At 40.5% G+C, this 19725-nt stretch overlaps 1 protein-coding gene across 1 annotated transcript in view; it reads right to left on the minus strand.

The window, feature by feature from the left end:
* PPARGC1A (PPARG coactivator 1 alpha) overlaps window positions 1-19725 on the minus strand; it is a 98223-nt gene continuing 78498 nt past the window's right edge. The window contains exons 8-13 of the mRNA XM_055326652.1: window positions 17714-18629; window positions 17083-17187; window positions 16759-16879; window positions 7200-7321; window positions 6716-6867; window positions 1-136 (exon numbers count right to left, since the gene is read on the minus strand). Of these exons, the coding sequence (XP_055182627.1) occupies window positions 33-136; window positions 6716-6867; window positions 7200-7321; window positions 16759-16879; window positions 17083-17187; window positions 17714-18629 (1520 nt within the window). The 3' untranslated portion in view covers window positions 1-32. The remainder of the gene's footprint in view (window positions 137-6715; window positions 6868-7199; window positions 7322-16758; window positions 16880-17082; window positions 17188-17713; window positions 18630-19725) is intronic.

Below are 19725 nucleotides of genomic sequence, written 5' to 3' on the forward strand. Positions count from 1 at the left end.
CGTCCCTCTGTCATCTTCAGCCAGGGAACATGTTACCTGCGCAAGCTTCTCTGAGCTTCTTTCAGTAAACTATCGAAATCCAGAGAGTCATACTTGCTCTTGGTGGAAGCAGGGTCAAAGTCATCTGAGTTTGAATCTGCAAGAAACCCACGTCGAGTTAGACACACTCTTGTCTTTAACTCAATCATCCGATTCAAGAGTACGTGGCTCAATAACAACTTATCCGATCGAGATACCGTAAAAAATATACCCAACTTTTATTAACATATATATATATATATTCATACATTTTATTGGTGCATATATTTTGTGTATATTTATATTTGCAGAGAATATATATACCCAATATTCCATTGTCATTTTATTCATATATATATTATTCACATTTAAGTATAATTTATAAATGATACATCTATAAATTTATACATAATTACATATAGTATGTTAAATAAATATTTTGAAAAATCTATATGTGTTGACAGAGAGAGAGAGAGAGAGAGAGAGAGAGAGAGAAAGGAAGAGAGAGTAGAAGATTAGGTAATATGTGTACAGAGGGTAAGGAGTAGTGAGCATTAGGGACCCCTGAGTGGCTCAGAGGTTGGGCACCTGCCTTCGGCTCAGGTCGTGATCCCGGGATTCGGGATTGAGTCCTGCATCGGGCTCCCTGCGAGGAGCCTGCTTCTCCCCCTGCCTGTGTCTCTGTCTCTCTCTGTCTCTCTCTGTCTCTCTCTCTCTCTCTGTGTCTCATGAATAAATAAATAAATCTTAAAAAAAAGGAGTAGTAAGCATTTAAAACACTATTTTTTTAAAAAAAGATTTCATCTGTGGATTTGACAGAGAGAGCAAGAGAGCACAAGCAGAGGGAACAACAGAGAGAGAGAGAAGCAGGCTCCCCCCACGCAGGGAGCCCGATGTGTGGCTGGATCCAAGCCGAAGGCAGATGCTTAACCGACTGAGCCACCCAGGTGCCCCTAAAACGCTAATTTTTGACACATTTTAGTCTTTAACAATCCCAGGAGGTAATCAGAACAAACTTTAACATTTCTGATCAACAGCAACATATTCAATCAATATATTTTAAAAATAACCATGTCCTGTCCCCTTCTTGGAGTGTGAAATGATTTACCCAAGGTTCCTCAACAACTCAAGTGGCGAGGTCAGAGGAGACACTGGACTAATTTTCCTGTCTAATGGGATAGATTTCACTGAACATAAGAGTCAGGAGAGTGGGAGGGGGGGAGAGTCTTCAGAACTTCACCTACTCCCCACCTGGCTGCTCTCCTTTCGGGCAGGAGGAACGTACGATCCATCCATCTATCCTAGGACCTTGGGAGCACCCCAACGAGAGTGGCACAGATTCACCCCCAGATTGAAAGGTACAGGGAAACACTTCATGCCCGGAGAAGACAAAGTCAACCTCAGTAAAACAAGAGGGAAAAGACACAGGTATAAATAAAACCATGGTCTTTCTTGAATTCTTGAACCAGTCCGAGTCAGCTCTTGTGAAAAGCCCCACAGACTTCACATAGCCCCTTAACGGATGCAACATGAAATTCTGATTATAAATATTTCTGATTTTTCTCCAGTGACATTTATAAAAAAATCAAATATTTCTGCTGGTCTTGCAAATGAGGAGAGACATCTTAGAAATATAACAGAAAGCGTCTCGCAAATAAATTCATTCTTTTGAAAGCACTTCCTTGAAGGGAAAACAAGAGTCCTTTCTGGAAGTATGAAGAATCCTACTCCCAGAGGATATTTCTGTGTTTTGTCTAGAATGTTACAAAACAGAAATGTCCGAAGTGACAGGAGAGGGTAATACTCTTTTTATTTTTTATTTATTTATTTTTATTTTATAGGGACTTTTTCTTCTGTTTACTACTGCATCCCCAGCATGTTTTACTTATCTGAGGGTGCAAAATGTTTTTTTCCCCCTCCTCCCCTTTATTGCAGGAAATGGTGTGCACACTCACAGTGGAGCCTGAACAGATGTCCATTTTGCTTTTGCACCTGTGAGTGTAAATTCTGGTGGTAAAGGGAACTATTGATGGGTAATATAGTTATACTGAGTTACCTCCACCTTTAAGAATTAGCTATTTTTGACTTTCCTACCCATATTCAGAGAATCCTCAGAACCAAATGGTGACTAATGAAGGTAGAAAGGCAAAGTCCTATGCTATATTAGGTGCCCTGAATTAATCAGGGAATCAATAAAACTAGTTTTGGATATAATATTACAAACAATTCTGGGAAAGGAAACTTTAGGAAAAAGCGGGGTAGCATGCGGCACGCTCACCGACCTCACAAGCTGTTTGGACACAAAGGCTGTGGTCCCTCAAGCTCTCCAGCACCAGGCTGATTTTTGGCCCTTGCTTCTACCTCAGCCATCTTAGATTTAAGACAAGGAAATTCCTTTACTTTTTTTTTTCTTTCATTCTTACCATCCCTTGTATTTATTGACTTTATGTTGAGCAAGTTTTTCCAGGTAAAGAACACCAATTGCAGTCGGCCTCGGACATTTCTAAAACACAGGACAAAAATGGCCAATCTTTCCTCACTAACATCTTATAGAGTCAATTCTTTTTTTTTTAATGATCCTATTTATTTATTCATGAGAGGCACAGCGAGAGAGAGACAGAGACAGAAACAAGGGCAGAGGGAGAAGCAGGCTCCATGCAGGGACCCCGACATGGGACTCCATCCTGGGGCCTGGGATCACACCCACAGCCAAAGGCAGACACTCAACCTCTGAGCCACCCAGGCGTCCCTAGTCAATTCTTAAATCACACCAGCTCCCACCCCTCTCGTCATAGATAGCCTGATAAGCAGTTGGCTTGTATCACTAAAGCCTCACGAGCAGCTGTCACTCCAATCAAAATCCTTTTTTTGTAGAGACGCACATACAAAAAGTCCTGCTCATTGCTTGAGATTAACCTGAAATCAGAATGTCACTTGCATGACAAGTAAAGTTAGAAGAAGAGGCTCCTGATGACTGGAGTCTGCACTAAGTTCAGTTCAGAAACGTCAGGAACACACAAACCGATCTTGCCTTGAAGGACATTTTGAGAATATTTAAAATATCTTAACTTTGGGTTACTCTACATCAAATCCAGAATTTTTGTGTTTCCATATTTCTTCATATATAGCTATATATATATATATATATATATTTGGACAAAGTGGTTCTCTAGAGTTTCTTCACTATAAAATATGATAGCTCGTATTTACATCGATGTGATCACTGACACAGGTGGACTGTGTCACACAATAGGCAAACACAAACTCTTTTCTGCTGAATACATGGTTACATGCAACTCCAGAGACAACATCTATGCCACTAAAGGATGTTGCAACACAAGCAAGAGATAATGAAATTTTGACAGGAAAAAGCCAGAAGCCACTCTAATTAATTTTTTAAACAAATTGTTATAAATAATAAGTAAATAAACAAATAAATAAATAAACATGTTAATGTTATAAAAATGTTATAAATAATATAAATAGAAACACATCACAATACAAATGTATTCTTACCACCTAGAAAACTGTTGGCACAAAGCAGGTGCTAAAACTAGAATTTGTTGAATGAATGTATTAATCATGAACACCAGCATTTAAAAAAAAACATGGATGAAAATATTTATGTTAGGATCTTGGGATGATTTACCAATGAATGCCAAGGGTAAATATAAAGTTATATATATATATATATATATATATATATATATTCAAGATGCTTATAATGGAATATAGTTTTTTGACTTAATAAAGAATTTGTGATGAATGTTATTTATTTCATCTTTCCTGTATGTTTAAGTTCTATACCATAAACTAATTCCTGATGAATACATTATTATATTCTTAATACTGACCCATCCTTCTCTTTTGTTCCTATACTCCTAATTTTAATTTCTATCTTTGAGAAAGAACCACCTGTTTATAAGACAGTAAACAGACTCAGAGATTACAGATTCACGGAATCCAGGTTCAAATCCTGGCTTTACCCAGGTAACCTTGATTGTCCCTTTAAACCCTGAGTCTCACTCATAAAACCGGCTCATAATATTAACTCAGAATCGTTATATTTTGCACTCTGAGTGTTGTAGTAATCACTAGGCAGTCCCAATAGTAGAGGAATAGGATGTATGAGCTAATTTAATTTAGGGAGCAAAACAGAAAAAAAAAAAGAAAGGCTAAATCTATCTAAAATGATAGGTTGCTTCACTCTTGGTAAAATTAATCTATATAACATCATTTTCACTAACTCTCAACAGACACGCAGGTGAGTTCCCAGTCCCTTTAAGTATCTAATATGGTCTCGTGTTCACCAAATTCACTGGTCGTGCCCTGAAGCATTTAACTTGAGCTCTTCAGCGGACAAACACAGGACACGTATGACTGTACGTTGTTCGGTTCCAGAGCTGGGCCCCTGACGTTGGTGCTTTCATTGTAAACTAACTTGACATTTCTAACTTCTCATCACCGTCATTTTTTATTATAATCGCAGCTACTATTTCTTGAGCACCTACTTTATGCCAGACAACCATGGCAACCGCTTCACAAACATCTATTGAATCTTTGCAAGGACATGAGGAGATAGTTTACAAAGGAAGAGGGAGGCAGAGGGAGCTTCGTTGTTTGCTCAAGGTCAGAAGCTAAGTCAGGTTTCAAAACCAGGTCTGTAACATTCCAAAGCCGGGGCTCTTTCCACTACGCCATGCCTACGCTCAGGTGACTACCCTTCGTGAAATTGTAGGGCTTCAGGGAATTGGGAAAACCCATGCTACTACAATACACATCAAACATACTTTTCAGAAAATACAGAGCCAGCTTAGCGCCGGCAGAGTTTCTATTGCTGCTGGCGAGGCAGAAAGATAACAAGAGGGGAAGCATTCTTCTTAGAAATATTTCAGGGAGGCTCTAGTTCAATTTGGAAATACCATCCAATCCTCCCTCTACCAGTGATGAATCGTGATTTAAAGGCCCCTCTAGGTAGCTTATTTTAAACTCTAGATGTTTTGAAAGACTGGAAACACCCTGGCCTTCATCACTGAGGAAAATAAGTCAAATCAACTTAAGACTTCAATCCGTCTTGACTGTTTTTATCAGCCAACATTTGAACAAATGACTTGCCACCTTTTATATTTTCATCCCTCGGCCTCTATCTCTCTGACAGTCAGCTGCTTCTCCCCTGCTTCATACTATCTATTTAGCTTGTGAAGTGAATTATAGCATATTCCCCTGAACAATGCACACCACCTATATCAATTACTTTAGGAAGACATCACTTTGGTGGAAGGGAGAAAAAAAATCCCTATATTTGGTATTCATTTCTTTCTTTATACCGAGCCAAAGCAAGGGCAGACAGGTATATAGTAATGCTGAGGAATACATTTATATGTTAATTTTATGATGATGATGATTATAAACTGATTTAAATTATTTACGTCATATGCACAAGACATTTGCCATTTCGTTCCTTCATTCCTTCATCAAAGGACTTAAAGGTTTCCAATACATTAAATAGGGAATGGCAGGCAAAGGGACCAAATTAAAACAGGGAAGAAAATTAAGATGTCCATTTTGGCATTATTTATAATGGCCAAAAAATTGGAAGTTGAATAAAGGTTTAGCTATAACGGGATGATTACATATAACGGTATCACCTAACACAATACTGTGCGACCATTTAACTAAGTTGATAAATTATTTTTAATCCTTGAGAATATGGTGGAAAATGAACTTATGTAATATGAATTGAGAAGAGCTGAATTTAAAAAATGGATAGATCTAAATTATGTGACCGCCACCTATAAAAAATTAGACATCCTGAGACAAAACACTGGACGGTAAGTCACACAGCAGATCTCTGGGTGATGGGCTGACAGCTGATCTGACTATTTTTCTTAATACTTTTCATATTTTCCAAAATTTACCCCTTGAGTCTATATAAATTTTATAACAGGGAAAAGGAATATTTACAAATGCTTCAGTTTCCTTACCTATAAAAGGAGGATGATAATAATAATAACCACCTCCTAGGATTGTTCTGGTAATTAAATAAGAAAATGCTTGCAGAGCCCCTGGCACAGTGCCTAGCATATGGAAACACTCAAAAAAAATAACAGTTTTCTTTCCTCCTTTTGTTTTAAAGGAAGTGTAGTGTGATTTAGCATATGAAATTATATTTTCTCCTCTCAAGGTGTAATTTGTAGAATGTGTCTTAACATTTTTAAGAGATTGTAGGATAATAAGGAAAAAAGAACCAGAATATTCTGTTGCATATTCTGTTCCATAAGACAACAATGATAATGCAAAGGTTTATACAGAAGGATTCAGGGCAGGCACAGAAAGCAATAGCACATTGCAAACCTATGCAAAGACACACACACATACACACACACACATATGCACACACAACATAAACACATGCAAGCACGCACATACACACACAACCAGTGCAGACTCTCAGCATTTGGGAAGACCGTACAAAGAATTTACTTCTGCTCTTTGCTGCCAAAACCTAAGCCCTTTGCTTCTGAAACTGTCTTGCACCTTAAAAAAAAAATTTAAAAGTAAGATAAAATCTGTATCCAAACATTCCCTCTAGCAAAATAAAGTGATGGTCCAACCCAATATGCCTACGGTTTACATCTGCTTCCATTTTGAGCCCTACATTATGGATTCCTCGTTCCATGTACAATAAAATCCATACCTAGGTCTGCATAGTTAGACTTGAAAAATTGCTTGCGTCCACAAAAGTACAGCTCGAAGTCAGTTTCATTCGACCTGCGCAAAGTGTATCCATTTTCAAGAGCAGCAAAAGCATCACAGGTATAACGGTAGGTAATGAAACCATAGCTGTCTCTGCAGTGGACAAAGAAGAGAGGTTCGAAGCTGGTGAGGAAGCATTAACATATATGCCTGTAACCCTTCCTACTTTGGAAGACTCCGCTGGTGCCAACGTCTGAACCGCTGCATCCATTTATCAGTGTGATTGTCCTGTCAAGCAGCTAAATACTTATTTCTGGGACAGGAAATCTCAACTAGAAAGATTAATAAATAGGGATAAAAGAAAATAAATAAGGTTCTGAACTCAACATGTCATCTGTCAAAGCATTCCCATCCTAGTAATCTTATGGCCATAATTTTTTACATATGTCAGCTTCTAAACAAGAAATAATCTTGAAGATTCTTACCCATCATCCCGCAGATTTACTGTGCACTCCTCAATTTCACCAAAAACTTCAAAACGGTCCCTCAGTTCCGTCCGTGTTGTGTCAGGTCTGATTTTACCAACATAAATCACACGGCGTTCTTCCTGGGGAGGGGGGGGGGCGAGTAAGGAGAGACTTTTGCCAGTTCTGGAGATAGGAAGGAAGCTGCACCTCTAGAAACATTTCTAAATGCATAATCATGCATACCAAGAACCCACAGAGCATGCCAGTCAAAGCAAACCATCCACTAAAACTGAAAGAAAGACTACCTGTGACCCCAGTTTTAGTGTCCATTTTTCTATACTCCGAATTCAGTCTTTCTCCTCTATCTCCTACCCTGCATCTCACTCTCTTCTGCTTTTGCTCACCAGCTCTGCTCTCCTCTTGCATGAGCTTCTACATCTTAGGGAAGAAATACAGCTAATGCGATCTTTTTCTCACTGGGCAGCTGAACGATGCCTATTAAATACTGTAACACTTGTGACTTGATTCTTAATCTTCAAAATTGGTAAGAAACTGACCCAGCAAGCAAAACCGTTTAATTTCTCACTTTACTCAGGATTCTAATAATGAGACGTACAATTTTTGACATTCCCTCAAAATCATGATTTTAAACCCTAGTATAAATAAAAATTACCTGCAGTGTTTACTAAAAATGCAAATTATTGGGGGTTTATCCCGTCTGTACCAAAAAAAAAATTGGAACATACAATTCAATGATCTTCATTTTTAATAAGCACACCCTAGTGATTCTGATGCAGGTGGTCCAAAGACAATAGTTTGAAAAATACAGTCTTAAAATGTAGGCTATTTTAAGCCCCGGGTCTCTGAAGAATAAGAGCTATAAAAGAGGCTATAAATTTCACTTTGCCAATGAATCTTATTTTAGGAACAGACCAGAAGGGTGTGGCCTAATTTCACAAATGGAGTCAATATCATCGTAATCTGAAAGTCATCAGCAATTTATAACCTACAAAATATGGAAATAATATCTTATAGCCTGTTTTTCACAAAACAGTAAAACACCCTTCTTAGTGTAAGAAGCAATCCTCTATCAGTTGTTCTAAGAAGACAAGGCCAAAGGTGATAATGTCTCTCAAAACTAAGCGAAGGTTTTTCAAGAATGCAAGGAGTTAATATAAAGACTGTGCTTACCAACTCATCTATACGCTTACTAAGAACAAACAAGAATGAAATGAACTCGTGGCTGCAGAGGTTTAAGTTAGATGGGAGCAGAGATGAAGAAACACAAGACTAAGGCATATAGATTCAGCTTGCCTAAGAATTTCCTCTGGATATACCAGCAGTTTCCTGCCTTGGATGATGTAAAGAGTAATTTGGGCTTATGGCAAAGAGATGCCCTATGTTATTTCCCAAATATCTTTCCTTTTTCATACACCCAATATTTAGCAAAGGGCCTGGCAAAGAGAACTCAGAAAGCACTTGTGAGATATAAATGAGCAACTCACACAGATCTATAATATATACTCTCCTAGGTGATCTGATCATCCGGGCCTCATCTTCTTTTACCACATGCAACACTCATATTTCTGTTTTCATCAAAGAAATTCCTCGGGGCTTCAGACTCAAATCGCCAACTGTCTGACATCTCAGGCTGGATGTCCCCTGAGCACATCAAGCTAGGCCAACATTAGCCAAACCCAGGTCTCCAGTGCCACCCTCTCCCGAGTGGGTCTTTCTCCAGTGTTTTTGTGTCACTGAAGTTAATGCCATCTACCCAGGTATTCAGGATAAAAACCTTTCTCGATTCTTCCCCCTTCGTCCTCTCTACACATCCAATCACCCATTAAGCCCTGTTGGTTTTTACCTCCTAAATAACTACCTCTCTGCCCGCTCTTATTACATCTCCCCTAAACCAAGCTGCCAGCCTCTTTTTCTGGACTAGCAGGACAGCCTCTCCACTCGGATCCTGTGTCTATATTCACCCTCCTTTAATCTATTCCTTCACTTCAAACAGAATAATCTTTGCTAAGGGAACAGAAATATGATCATGTCAATTATTATCTAAAACATATCAGTGGCCTCATATAATGTCTAAGGGAAGACTTAAAGCATTAACAGGACCCACCAGATCCTGCATGGTCTGCACCTGTCTTCATCGTGGGCTTCACCTCCCACTTCCCGCTCTTCCCTTTATTTCCCAGCCACATCAAGCTTCCATCAGACACTAGTATATACTGTGCTCCTCTCATTCTCCAAGGCCTTCACACCAGCTGCCCCCTTGCAACTTGTAATATCCTCCCCACACCGCCTCTCCTCTTTTTCACCAACATACACATACCGTCTAAACTTTCATTGGACTCAATAATCGTTTCCTTTCTGAGACTTGAGATGAGGTCAAGCTTCCTCTTGGTTGTATTTATAGTATTCTCACTATTTCTCATTTATAGTTCTAAGTCCCATTATAATTAAATAGTTAATTCATTGTTTAATGTCCATCTCCCTCTTCAGTGAAATCTTCATGAAAGCAGAAATGACACCTGTCCCATTGACTATTGTGTTTTAAGGGTACTTGAAGCATACCAGAGTCTCAATGAACACTTGTTGAAGAATCAATCAATTGCCAATCAATTAATCATTTTTAGCAATTACCCTTATGCCCTTCATTACATTAAAGGTGCCTACGTGTAATCCTTGCTCTGAGGCAATGGAGAACAAAAGCCACATTTGATGCTTAATCATAGGGAAAACCCTGTCCAGGTAGCTCAGCTCAGTGAATTGACTAAGATCTCCATGAATGGTTTTCACAGGTTTAAGTGGAAGAAGTACAGAATAACTATATGTTTGCAGAACTCTCACTCTTAAAAATCACTTCTGAAAATCAGAGGTGGGGTTTCCCCTGAAATACTCAGTAAAACACAATTCCTCTGACAACAGCCATCAGGCCTAAATAATTGACCAGGTGAAGTAGAGCGAACAGAGTCGACTGCCTGATTCCCTTCCATGTAGATTGTATGTCGTCTCAATCGAAGGCTGTAATTGCATTGTTCCAGAGCACCCAGCACATCCTGGAGATCAATAAATACAAATGGATGGCAAGGCTCATCCTGGGGCAGTGTTGTACACTTGAGCAAGGGAGTCATAACACCACATTCCATTCTTTTTACGCAGCCAGCTCTAGCCAAACAGCCAAATGGGATAGGACCATTATCTAAACTTTCTGGCGCCTGCTTGCATGGGTGTTATGGTTTTTTAGTTGCTTTTTTTTTTTTTTAAATCAGCCCTTTTAGGAAGGTTACTACTATATAAAGAAAAAGGAGGGGGAAATACAGAAGAGAGAGAAAGAAATTGAACCATCACAAAGAAATTGCTCAACTACCATTATGGGAATACACACAGCCTACGTATTCAAGGAAATTTGAAGTTAAAGCTAAAATCGACCATATGCACGTCCATATGCAGACATATTGGGACAGTCTCTGAATTGCTTCTTTATACAAAACTGTATGCAACAATGATCCTACAAAGAAGATAAACCAGAGGACCTTTTCGGATACTGATACATTTTGCAGTAAAAAGAAGACACAATTTAGACGGGAAAAACAGAAACCCCAAGGGCTGGTGCACAATCATGTAAACTACCTATTTGTCTATCATCTCCTTTTATGAAACACAGGAATGGAACCATGTCTTCCTTACAAAGATCAGAGATTGAATACATGCTGAAATTCTCATTTTAGAAAATGATTAGAGTGCTTGGTTTTCCTAGTGCTAAAAATGAAACTAAAAGGCATCTGAAGGTCTAAAAGCAAAGACAAAAATCTTTCCAAGATTGGCCAAAATGTCTAGCAAAGAAGCGATTATTTTTAACATGTTGCAGTTTTATTAGACAGATGAATAGATTCCATATCTTTAAAAAACCTTAACATTTGCAGCCAATTTTTCAAGACATTAATTTCTAAACAGGAGATGAAAGGAAAAGAAATCAAAATGCTTAATAACATTTTCAACTTCTTAAAGGCTTGGAGGAACTCTAAACCTTTGGAAAAAGCTCCTTGAAAAATGATTTTCAGACCAGTTTTCACTATTGAGGAGGATGGAACATTCATCAAATATCTTTTAGCTTCAATTTTCACAAACGCTAGTTCGCTGATGGGGTGGATAACAAAATTGAAGATTTATATTGCATTAACAGGTATAGTAAATCATCATTACATCAAAATACAGGGGGATAAATAAAGAAAAAAAAACGGACTGAAATTAACTGACTTTGCATTATCAAACTCTTTATCAAAAAGAGAACAGAGCCTTCCAGTGAGCTGGGGAAAACATTTCAATGGTTGTTTCTCATCAACTAATAAGCTAGTCTTGGTAACAGGGATTTGACTAGGAGAAAGGGAATTTAGTATGGAGATTAACATTTATTGAATTCTAATATATGCCAAGTACTGTGCTTGATGCTTCTGTATGGGTGATCTCACCAAAATGCTCTGCAATGCTAGGTAACAATAAGGAACAGCCTGATATAATTTAGATTTCAGTTCCCAGAACTTTTATTCTATATTTCCAAGTCAGGATAATGTAAAGATTCTTTCTCCTATGCTAAGGAAACTGCATGTCAACTTCAGCCATGAAAGATTTATATTCATTTCCAGATTAGCTACCAACCTGACTTCCTTAGAAATTCCAAATACTGTATGTGAGATGAATGGATAAAATCTAAGCCATTTTAGGCTGAATGGTATAGCTAGGTCCTCCTTCTAAAAGATGAAGTGAGAGAGGTGGATGGTTGTGAAAAGTCCTATATGGACAGAAACAAATGCCAGAACCTTGACAAAATGTCAAAAAAAAAAAGTGTTGTTGTTTTTCTCTTTCTTTCTCTTTGTACCGATTACACTATTGAATTCAGTAGGCATTCAGTAAGTACCCACTACTAGGGAGCACTCTGAGGGGAGAAACAAAACTATTAGCACTCGGTTTTCCAAAGTTACTTGCCTCCAAGTACAACCCAAGAATACTCTTCCTTAGAGTATAAAGTTGGGTCAGTGCAAATAAATCCAGAATAGTCGACCTAGAGCTGACATGAAAGTAAACACAGCAATAGGGCAGAAAACACAGAAAATATAGACTGAGAGGATATAGGACAACTTTCAATAAAGCTGCTAATTTCTAAATAGTGAGCTTCAATTCATTATAGACCATATATTCTAAACCATACGAAATACCCCTTGAAAAAAGGCTTGGATAGAAAACTATTTTCTCCCAAAATAATAACTATGATAAATTACACATTTTTTTTTTCATTTGGAAGAAGCTGATAATTATCAGTGATGAAGCACTGTTCCTGGCTCCTGGGCTATATACTGACGAATGGAAGAGAGAAATAAAATGGCACAGTCATTGCCCAGGCACATCTGGTTTGGATTTCAAGCACTGAGCCATATCATAATGTGTAGATTTGCCCTTTAAATTAACATCCCATTATCATGTTTTCTGGCAGGAAATTGTACCGACTGCAAATGGAGTTGGACTTAGAACTCCACAAGAAATTACAGCAGTGACAGTTTAGACATTAAGTACCAAACTCTGGCTTGCAGAGTTCCGATTAACCTGAATTATTGCAAGCCTAGGAAGCTGAGGAAGGCAGAAGGTGAATCAGTTCTTGAGAAAAAGTTTTGGTGAAAAATCGAGAAAAGAAGAAACCAAACAATGGCAATGGTCAACCCCAACGGAAGATTCCGTGTCAGAAACTTATCATTAGTCTTCTCTTAACTCTTGGATTTGCTGTACTCAGGTTGGTCTGGATCAAGATTTCTAGACTCCTAAGCAATGAAAAGCTTATAGACCTCCTAAACCATCCCCTTATGGAACTCAAAACGGAAGCAACATGGAACACAGGACAAAGATAGCAAAGACTACTTTAATTTTGTAAAATATCAATTACTAGATGATTTTAACTTTTTTTTTTCATTTCCTTTTTGAGCCTCTGCTCTGATAGTCCTCTAATTATATGCCTGATCTGAATTAATAGATAACCAGCACGGTACCCTAGATATTCCAAATGTAATTTGCTCCTTGTTCATTACTTTAAGGGTGTCTCAAAAATATGAAGGGAAATCACCTACTTAACCAGCATGGGCGGAACATCCTATTTCCTTTTGCTGCTTCCTGAGTGATTTCTCAAGCTAATCCAGTCAAATGAGTCAAAACTCATTGCATGTACCTCTGTACCTAAGTCCATAAAAATACACTTTGCAAACGCACTGTGGCCCAAGAAAGTAGATCCTCTCGAAGAAGGAAATTGATCAGAAAATCTTCCCATGGGTAAACTCATTAAGTTCACTATGCCTTCAAGATAGACTTCAAAATCTTTATCATGACCTGCAGGACATTTTGGGGATCTGGCTTCCATGGAGCCCTCCAGACTCATTTCCTATTGCTCCTGTGCCCCATCGTTCTGCTTACGTGACTAGCAGTCTCCCAATACACCATGCTCCTGTCCGGAGACTTAGTGTGAGCTACAGCTTCTGTCTAGAATAGCAATGTCCAATAAAAATATAATGAAGCATATAGAGTTTTAAATTATCTAGGAGGCGCATTTTAAAAAGTAAAAAGAAACAAAATTTAATTTTAATAATGTATTTTATTTAGCTCAATATATCCAATATATTATCATTTCAGTTTGTCATTGATATAAAAAGTATTAATGAGGCATTTTACACTTTTGGGCTAAGTCTTCAAAATCCAATCATGTTTATAGTGCATCTTAATTCAGAACTAGCGGCTTTTACTATGTGCCTTGTGGCCACCATCTTCCATAGCACAGTTGTAGAAAACCTTTGCCCTTCTTTTCTTTCCTTCTTTTTTTTTTCTCCAAAATTCTTCTTTTCTTTTGATTTCAGATCAATCTCATCCTCTCTAGGGATGCCTTCCATCACTCTCAGGTCTAGGTGTCCAGCCCCTTTGCCACCAGAGTACCTTTGATTAACCTCTGCAATGGCACTTAACATACCCTCTTGCTTGTTTGCATATCTTTATCTGCCAGTAGACGAAGCTCTCTGGACGTGTGGACCAGGTCTTACTTACCTAATGTTACACCCCAAGCACGTAGCAAATGTTTGTCACATAAAGCATCTTGAGTTTTCACTTATGTTAAGCAGAAATAGCATATCATTGTCCAAGAGGGGATTAGTTTTAGAGTAAGTCCCAAATCTTTATGGTAAGCTCTTATTAACTATAATTCACTGTGTTGGTAAAGTAAATAATCTCTATGTCCCAGTTTTTGGGGAGGTTTTTGTTGTTGTTGTTGTTGTTTTAATCTCCTTTTCCAAAATAAAAACAAAAACACGAAAATCTGAAAGCCAAAATTCTGACAAACGCTTCGTTAATTTAAAATGACTTAATGTGAGCCAACTTGATATTTGTACTATATAGGCCATCTTTCAGAGAGAACTGAAAAAGGCCAACTTGCTCCAAGAGTTAACTAAAAAAAAAAAATGGTCAACATTAGTGACACAAAGGGAAGGCAGGAGGTATCTGCTTTCAGTCTGGGGCTAGTGACCTCAAGGTTGCTTTTGGCACAGGCATCAACTATGGAGAGGAGACCAATCACACTATTTGATGTTTTGGAAAGAGCCAACTAATGAAAAGACCCCTCCCTCCCCTTATACACTTTTGTTAAGTATCTGGCACTAAATTATCTTTGGAAAGAGGAAAAGAAGCATGCCACTTAGCTACATTTATCTGGACAGCTTTGCCTATAGTGGTATATTTTGCCCAAATGAGCAAATACATGATGGAACTATTAATCCCTCTCTTCAATGTGATACTTTTGGGAAGAAACATGAAGGATTTCATTAAATATGAATCCGCAAACACTGAAATAACAATTTTCCTACATGCTTGCTCAACATGATTCTCTTTTGTAAAGATTAACTGTAATGTGCCATATTAAAAGGCTTTGTAAACTATATGGCATTATATAAATGTGAGTTATTATAATTATTGAACAGGCTATTAATTAAATACAGCAAAATTAGAAAAATTGAATTTTTAATTTTCATTAGTCTTCTTAAGTGTTAACTAATGACACTCTGGCAGCTCTTAATATCACAGCTCACTTGAAAGTTGAGAAGAATGGGGAAAAGTATTGTAATTCACACAAGACTCTTGATGCAGTCTTAGGTAGATTCAACATTAAATGACAGCAAATGTCCTAGACCTTGAGTCTAGGTATTCAATTACTTCTCCCTTCTTTTTTTGAGTGCCTGCGATGGACACGCCTCTCGGTTCACCTCTTCCCTCTGGTTGGTAATTGTGGCCAGTGCCTGATTGTGACTCCGTTAGTCAGTTCTTTTAGGTGGATTTTTCAAGATTTTGTAGATGGCAGTCAGTTTCCTTAGACGCACTATGTAGATCTAATCTTTACAGTTTAAAAGTCATTTCCCTAAACATTGGTTACCCTCTCTGCAAGATATGTGAAAAGCTGATCCGATTGCAATGCCTCTTAGGAGCTGGCACAGATAGGCAGCTGAAGTGAACAAAAGCCTTGCCCCTTCTGATTGATTACTCAGGGCTCCCTGAAGCACTGAGTTGAGAGAGACCCAAACTCCCTGAGGGCTCAGTGGGAAGAGTTCTGGAATTGGTTAGGAATGTCTGCAGAGACAAAACTGACAATCGCAGGGATGGGTTTTTGCCACCCGGGGTTCTAAGTTGATGAGCAATAGGAAGGAGGCGGAGTAAGTCAACTGCTTGGGAGCAGGTGCTGAAGATCTACTGACCCGCAGAGAACAAACAGGTTCAACGTAACCTGGATCTTAAACCCAAGAACCAGTAGTGTCTGCACATCAAATAAACACCACACACTGCAGCAAGTAGTGCCGAAATACCGAATGGGTTCTTGCAAAGTAGGTCATAAGATATGTGGATGTGTCGACGACCCAGTGAGACGCTGGCCCAGCACACATAAGAGATGATGACTTTTTGGCCTCTCTGCCTTTCCTGCCTCCTCTGGCCCTAACTCGAACCCAGTCCCTTCACAGGCCTTCCAACGCTAATGCCGCCAAAAAGGCAAAAACTGATACCAAACACTGATACTGCCTCGTTTCAACACTGACAAAAAGGCAGCAGAGAACAGTCAGAAAAAGTCATCGTCTGACCCGATGGAACCAATATTTGACCAAAAATAAATAAATAAATAAATAAATAAATAAATAAATAAATAAATAAATCCCTGCTCCCTCCATTTTGGAAAAAACAAACAAACAAACAAACAAACAAAAAAAGAAGTGGAAAACAGTAATGAGCTTCCAGGTGACTGAGAAATAGGAAGTCTGAATAAGAGCATACGCTCCTTTAACTTTGTGTTCCCCCTAAGCTGGGGCCAGGGGGATCGCGGACCCACTGATGTTTTCAGGTCAACAGGCTGAATATTGCAAATTCGAATTAAAGCCTTAGCTTTAGTTTATTTTCTAATCTACGAAGAAGAAAAGAGAAAGAGAGAGAGAAAGAAAGAAAGAAAAGAAACAAGAAAGGAAAAGAAACCCTCCTTTCAACCAGAAGGGAGCTCCCGGCTGCTTACAATTGCCTTCTGCCTCTGCCTCTCCCTTTGCTTGGCCCTCTCAGACTCCCGCTTCTCATACTCTCTGCGGTACTCTTCCCTCTTCAGCCTCTCGTGCTGATACTCCTCGTAGCTGTCATACCTGAGAAACACAACTTCATCATTAAGTCAACCGCCCCCACCGACGCCGGCACAATCAAAGGGGAACTGGGGTCGGGGTGGGGGGGGGTCGAGGTAACAGGTGGCGTCTGGAGCAGGGGTGGGAGAGATGGGTTAACGGGGTGGGGGGGAGCTTCTGGGGCAGGGCCCAGAGAGAGGGGATAGGCAAAGACCCCCCCGCCTTACCTGGGCCGACGGCTGTAGGGCGACCTGGAACGTGATCTTGCACACAGGGGAGAATTTCGGTGCGCGCGGTGTCTGCAGTGGCTCGACTCGTAGTGGTAGCAAGATCTGCGAGAGGGAGGGGAGGGCAGAAAGGGCATTTGGCACTGCCCCGAAAGCCCCGGTTATGGGCCCACTGAGCGAGCGTCCCCTGCAGCACCGTCTTAGGGACGCGGCGCCTCCCTCCTAGCTACTGGTGAGGCCTCCAGGTGACACTTGTGATAGTCAGCTGAGAGGTGGGGGGCGATGTGTGCTCTCCCAGCCCCTCCTATCCCTGTGCACGCCCAGCGCCGGTCTGATCCCCTGTCAGCTTTATCTCGCAGGGATCTCAACTATCCTGGCACAGGGCAGCTCTCCAGGTAATGGATAAAGTAGCTGAGCAAGTTTCGTACAGGTTCTCCGGGTGATCCGGCCGGCTCGGGGCACTGTGCTCAAAGCCGGTGGATTTGAGAGGAGAGGGGGAGGCATGTCTGTGTAACGACCTGGCGCCCGGCCCCAGAGGCCCTGGGGTGGCCTGGGGGTGGCCTGGCCTGTCTGCAGGTTGTGAGTGCATTTAGGGACCTTACGCTCTGGGCGGGCCGTTCACGAGGTTTACCTTGAAGACGATCTACTGCCTGGGGACCTTGATCTTGACCTGGAATATGGTGATCGGGAACACGACCTGTGTCGAGAAAAGGATCTTGAACGCGAGCGCATCCTTTGGGGTCTTTGAGCAAATAAGGATTTGGGTGGTGACACGGAATCTCTACATGGAGAGTTAAAGGAAGAGCAAGAAGGCGACACATCGAACAATGAATAGGATTGCGTGCCATCCCAAGGGTAGTTCAGTTTATCACTTTCATCTTCGCTGTCATCAAACAGGCCATCCATGGCTAGTCCTGAATTGATAAACATAGGTAGTTTGGAGAATTGTTCATTACTGAAATCACTGTTCCTCAGTTCACTGGTCTTGTCTGCTTCGTCGTCAAAAACAGCTTGACTGGGATGACCGAAGTGCTTGTTCAGCTCGGCTCGGATTTCCTGGTCTTGGAGCTGTTTTCTGGTGCTGCAAGGAGAGACCTGCTTGCCCGCCCCCGAAGTCTCTCTCAGGTAGCACTGGTCTGAATCTGTGGAAGAACAAGTCTGCCCCTGCCAGTCGGAGGAGGCATCTTTATATTCTAGTTGTCTAGAGTCTTGGAGCTCCTGTGATATATTAATGAGTATTTCCGTTTTGGAATTAATTGACTGACAGTAGTCATGGTCACCAAACAGCCGTAGGCTGGGCCGCTTGGCCTTCCTTTCCTCGTGTCCACTGGTGAGCACTGAGGTCTTGCTAAGTTGTGCGTACAACTCAGACTGCTCGGGCCCTTTCTTGGTGGAGGTATTGCCTTGGGTGCCAGAAGGCTCACTGTACCGGGGCTTCTTCGATGGCGGAGGTACCACAGTCTTGCAAGAGGACTTCAGCTTCGGAGAAGTCCTGAAAGGGTTATCTTGGTTGGCTTTATGAGGAGGAGTTGTGGGTGGAGTTAGGCCTGAAGGTAAAAGGGGAAACACACGCGCGCACACACGCACACGCACACGCACACACACACGCACGAGGGGTGTGGGGAGAGAAACAAGAGACAGAGATCATGTTGTTAAATGCCAGGACATGTTTCCCCAACTTTTCCAGGATTTCAGACAATGGGGAGAAAGAGGGAAACGGAATTCATGACAAGCCCTGAGAAAGTGCCTCTCTCCCGCTAAGCCTCTGGCACCAAGAAAGATGGGTCTCACTACTGCCGGGCAGCGGTGAGATCCGTGATTCTTGGTATTTTTAAACCCCCATGCTAACCGATCTTGCTTCCCAGAAAACATTAGCGCCTTACGACCGGCCTCCGCGGCACCAGGCATGAGCAAAGCTCACATTTCCAAGGGCATCGTCTGTCTGCCTTATGGAAAATTAACACAGCGTGGCCCAGGGGAATGACAGGGAAGCTTTGGTAGCATTCGTCTGCAGAGGCGTCTGCGGAGCATCCAAGTGGCCCAGAAATTGTTCTCCCATCAAGGATACCTACCCATGGAGCCAAACAACTAGGCAACTCAGAAGAAAAAAAAAAAAAAAAAAAAAAGATGGGCTGACAGCAAATGTGGGGCAGGGTGAGAGGGACACAGATAACTTCAAAGTAAGTTCAGTGAAACAGGACAGACCAAGGCAGGGGACCAGACAACTCTGCGACTTGACGGCAATGACTCTTTGTTTCCACAGTTCATTAACTTAGTAAACCATGGCTAATGTAGGTATAATACTTTCTTGTAAGCATAACTAATACATTCTGTCTAAAATATGGTTCTGCAACAGAAACCTAAATGAACAGTAACACTAAATATTGCAGCGCCAGCGGACCGTTTTATTTAGAGCACAACATCGGGGCGGGCGATGAGGCTGGAGGCTTGGAACGGATCCAAACTTCAGCAACCCACTAATTAAAAAAGTAAAAAAAAAAAATCAAAAATCAAAAATCAAAAGATAAGAAAGGGAGATGGGAGAAACCCCGTCAGTGGGTGACTTTTTTTTTTTTTTTTTTTTTTGCTATGAAAGAGCAGATAAATTCCATGAGATGCCATCGTGGGAGCATCTGTGAATTA

The sequence above is a fragment of the Nyctereutes procyonoides genome, unplaced genomic scaffold, assembly GCF_905146905.1.
Source record: "Nyctereutes procyonoides isolate TBG_1078 unplaced genomic scaffold, NYPRO_anot_genome, whole genome shotgun sequence".
Lineage (NCBI taxonomy): Eukaryota > Metazoa > Chordata > Mammalia > Carnivora > Canidae > Nyctereutes > Nyctereutes procyonoides.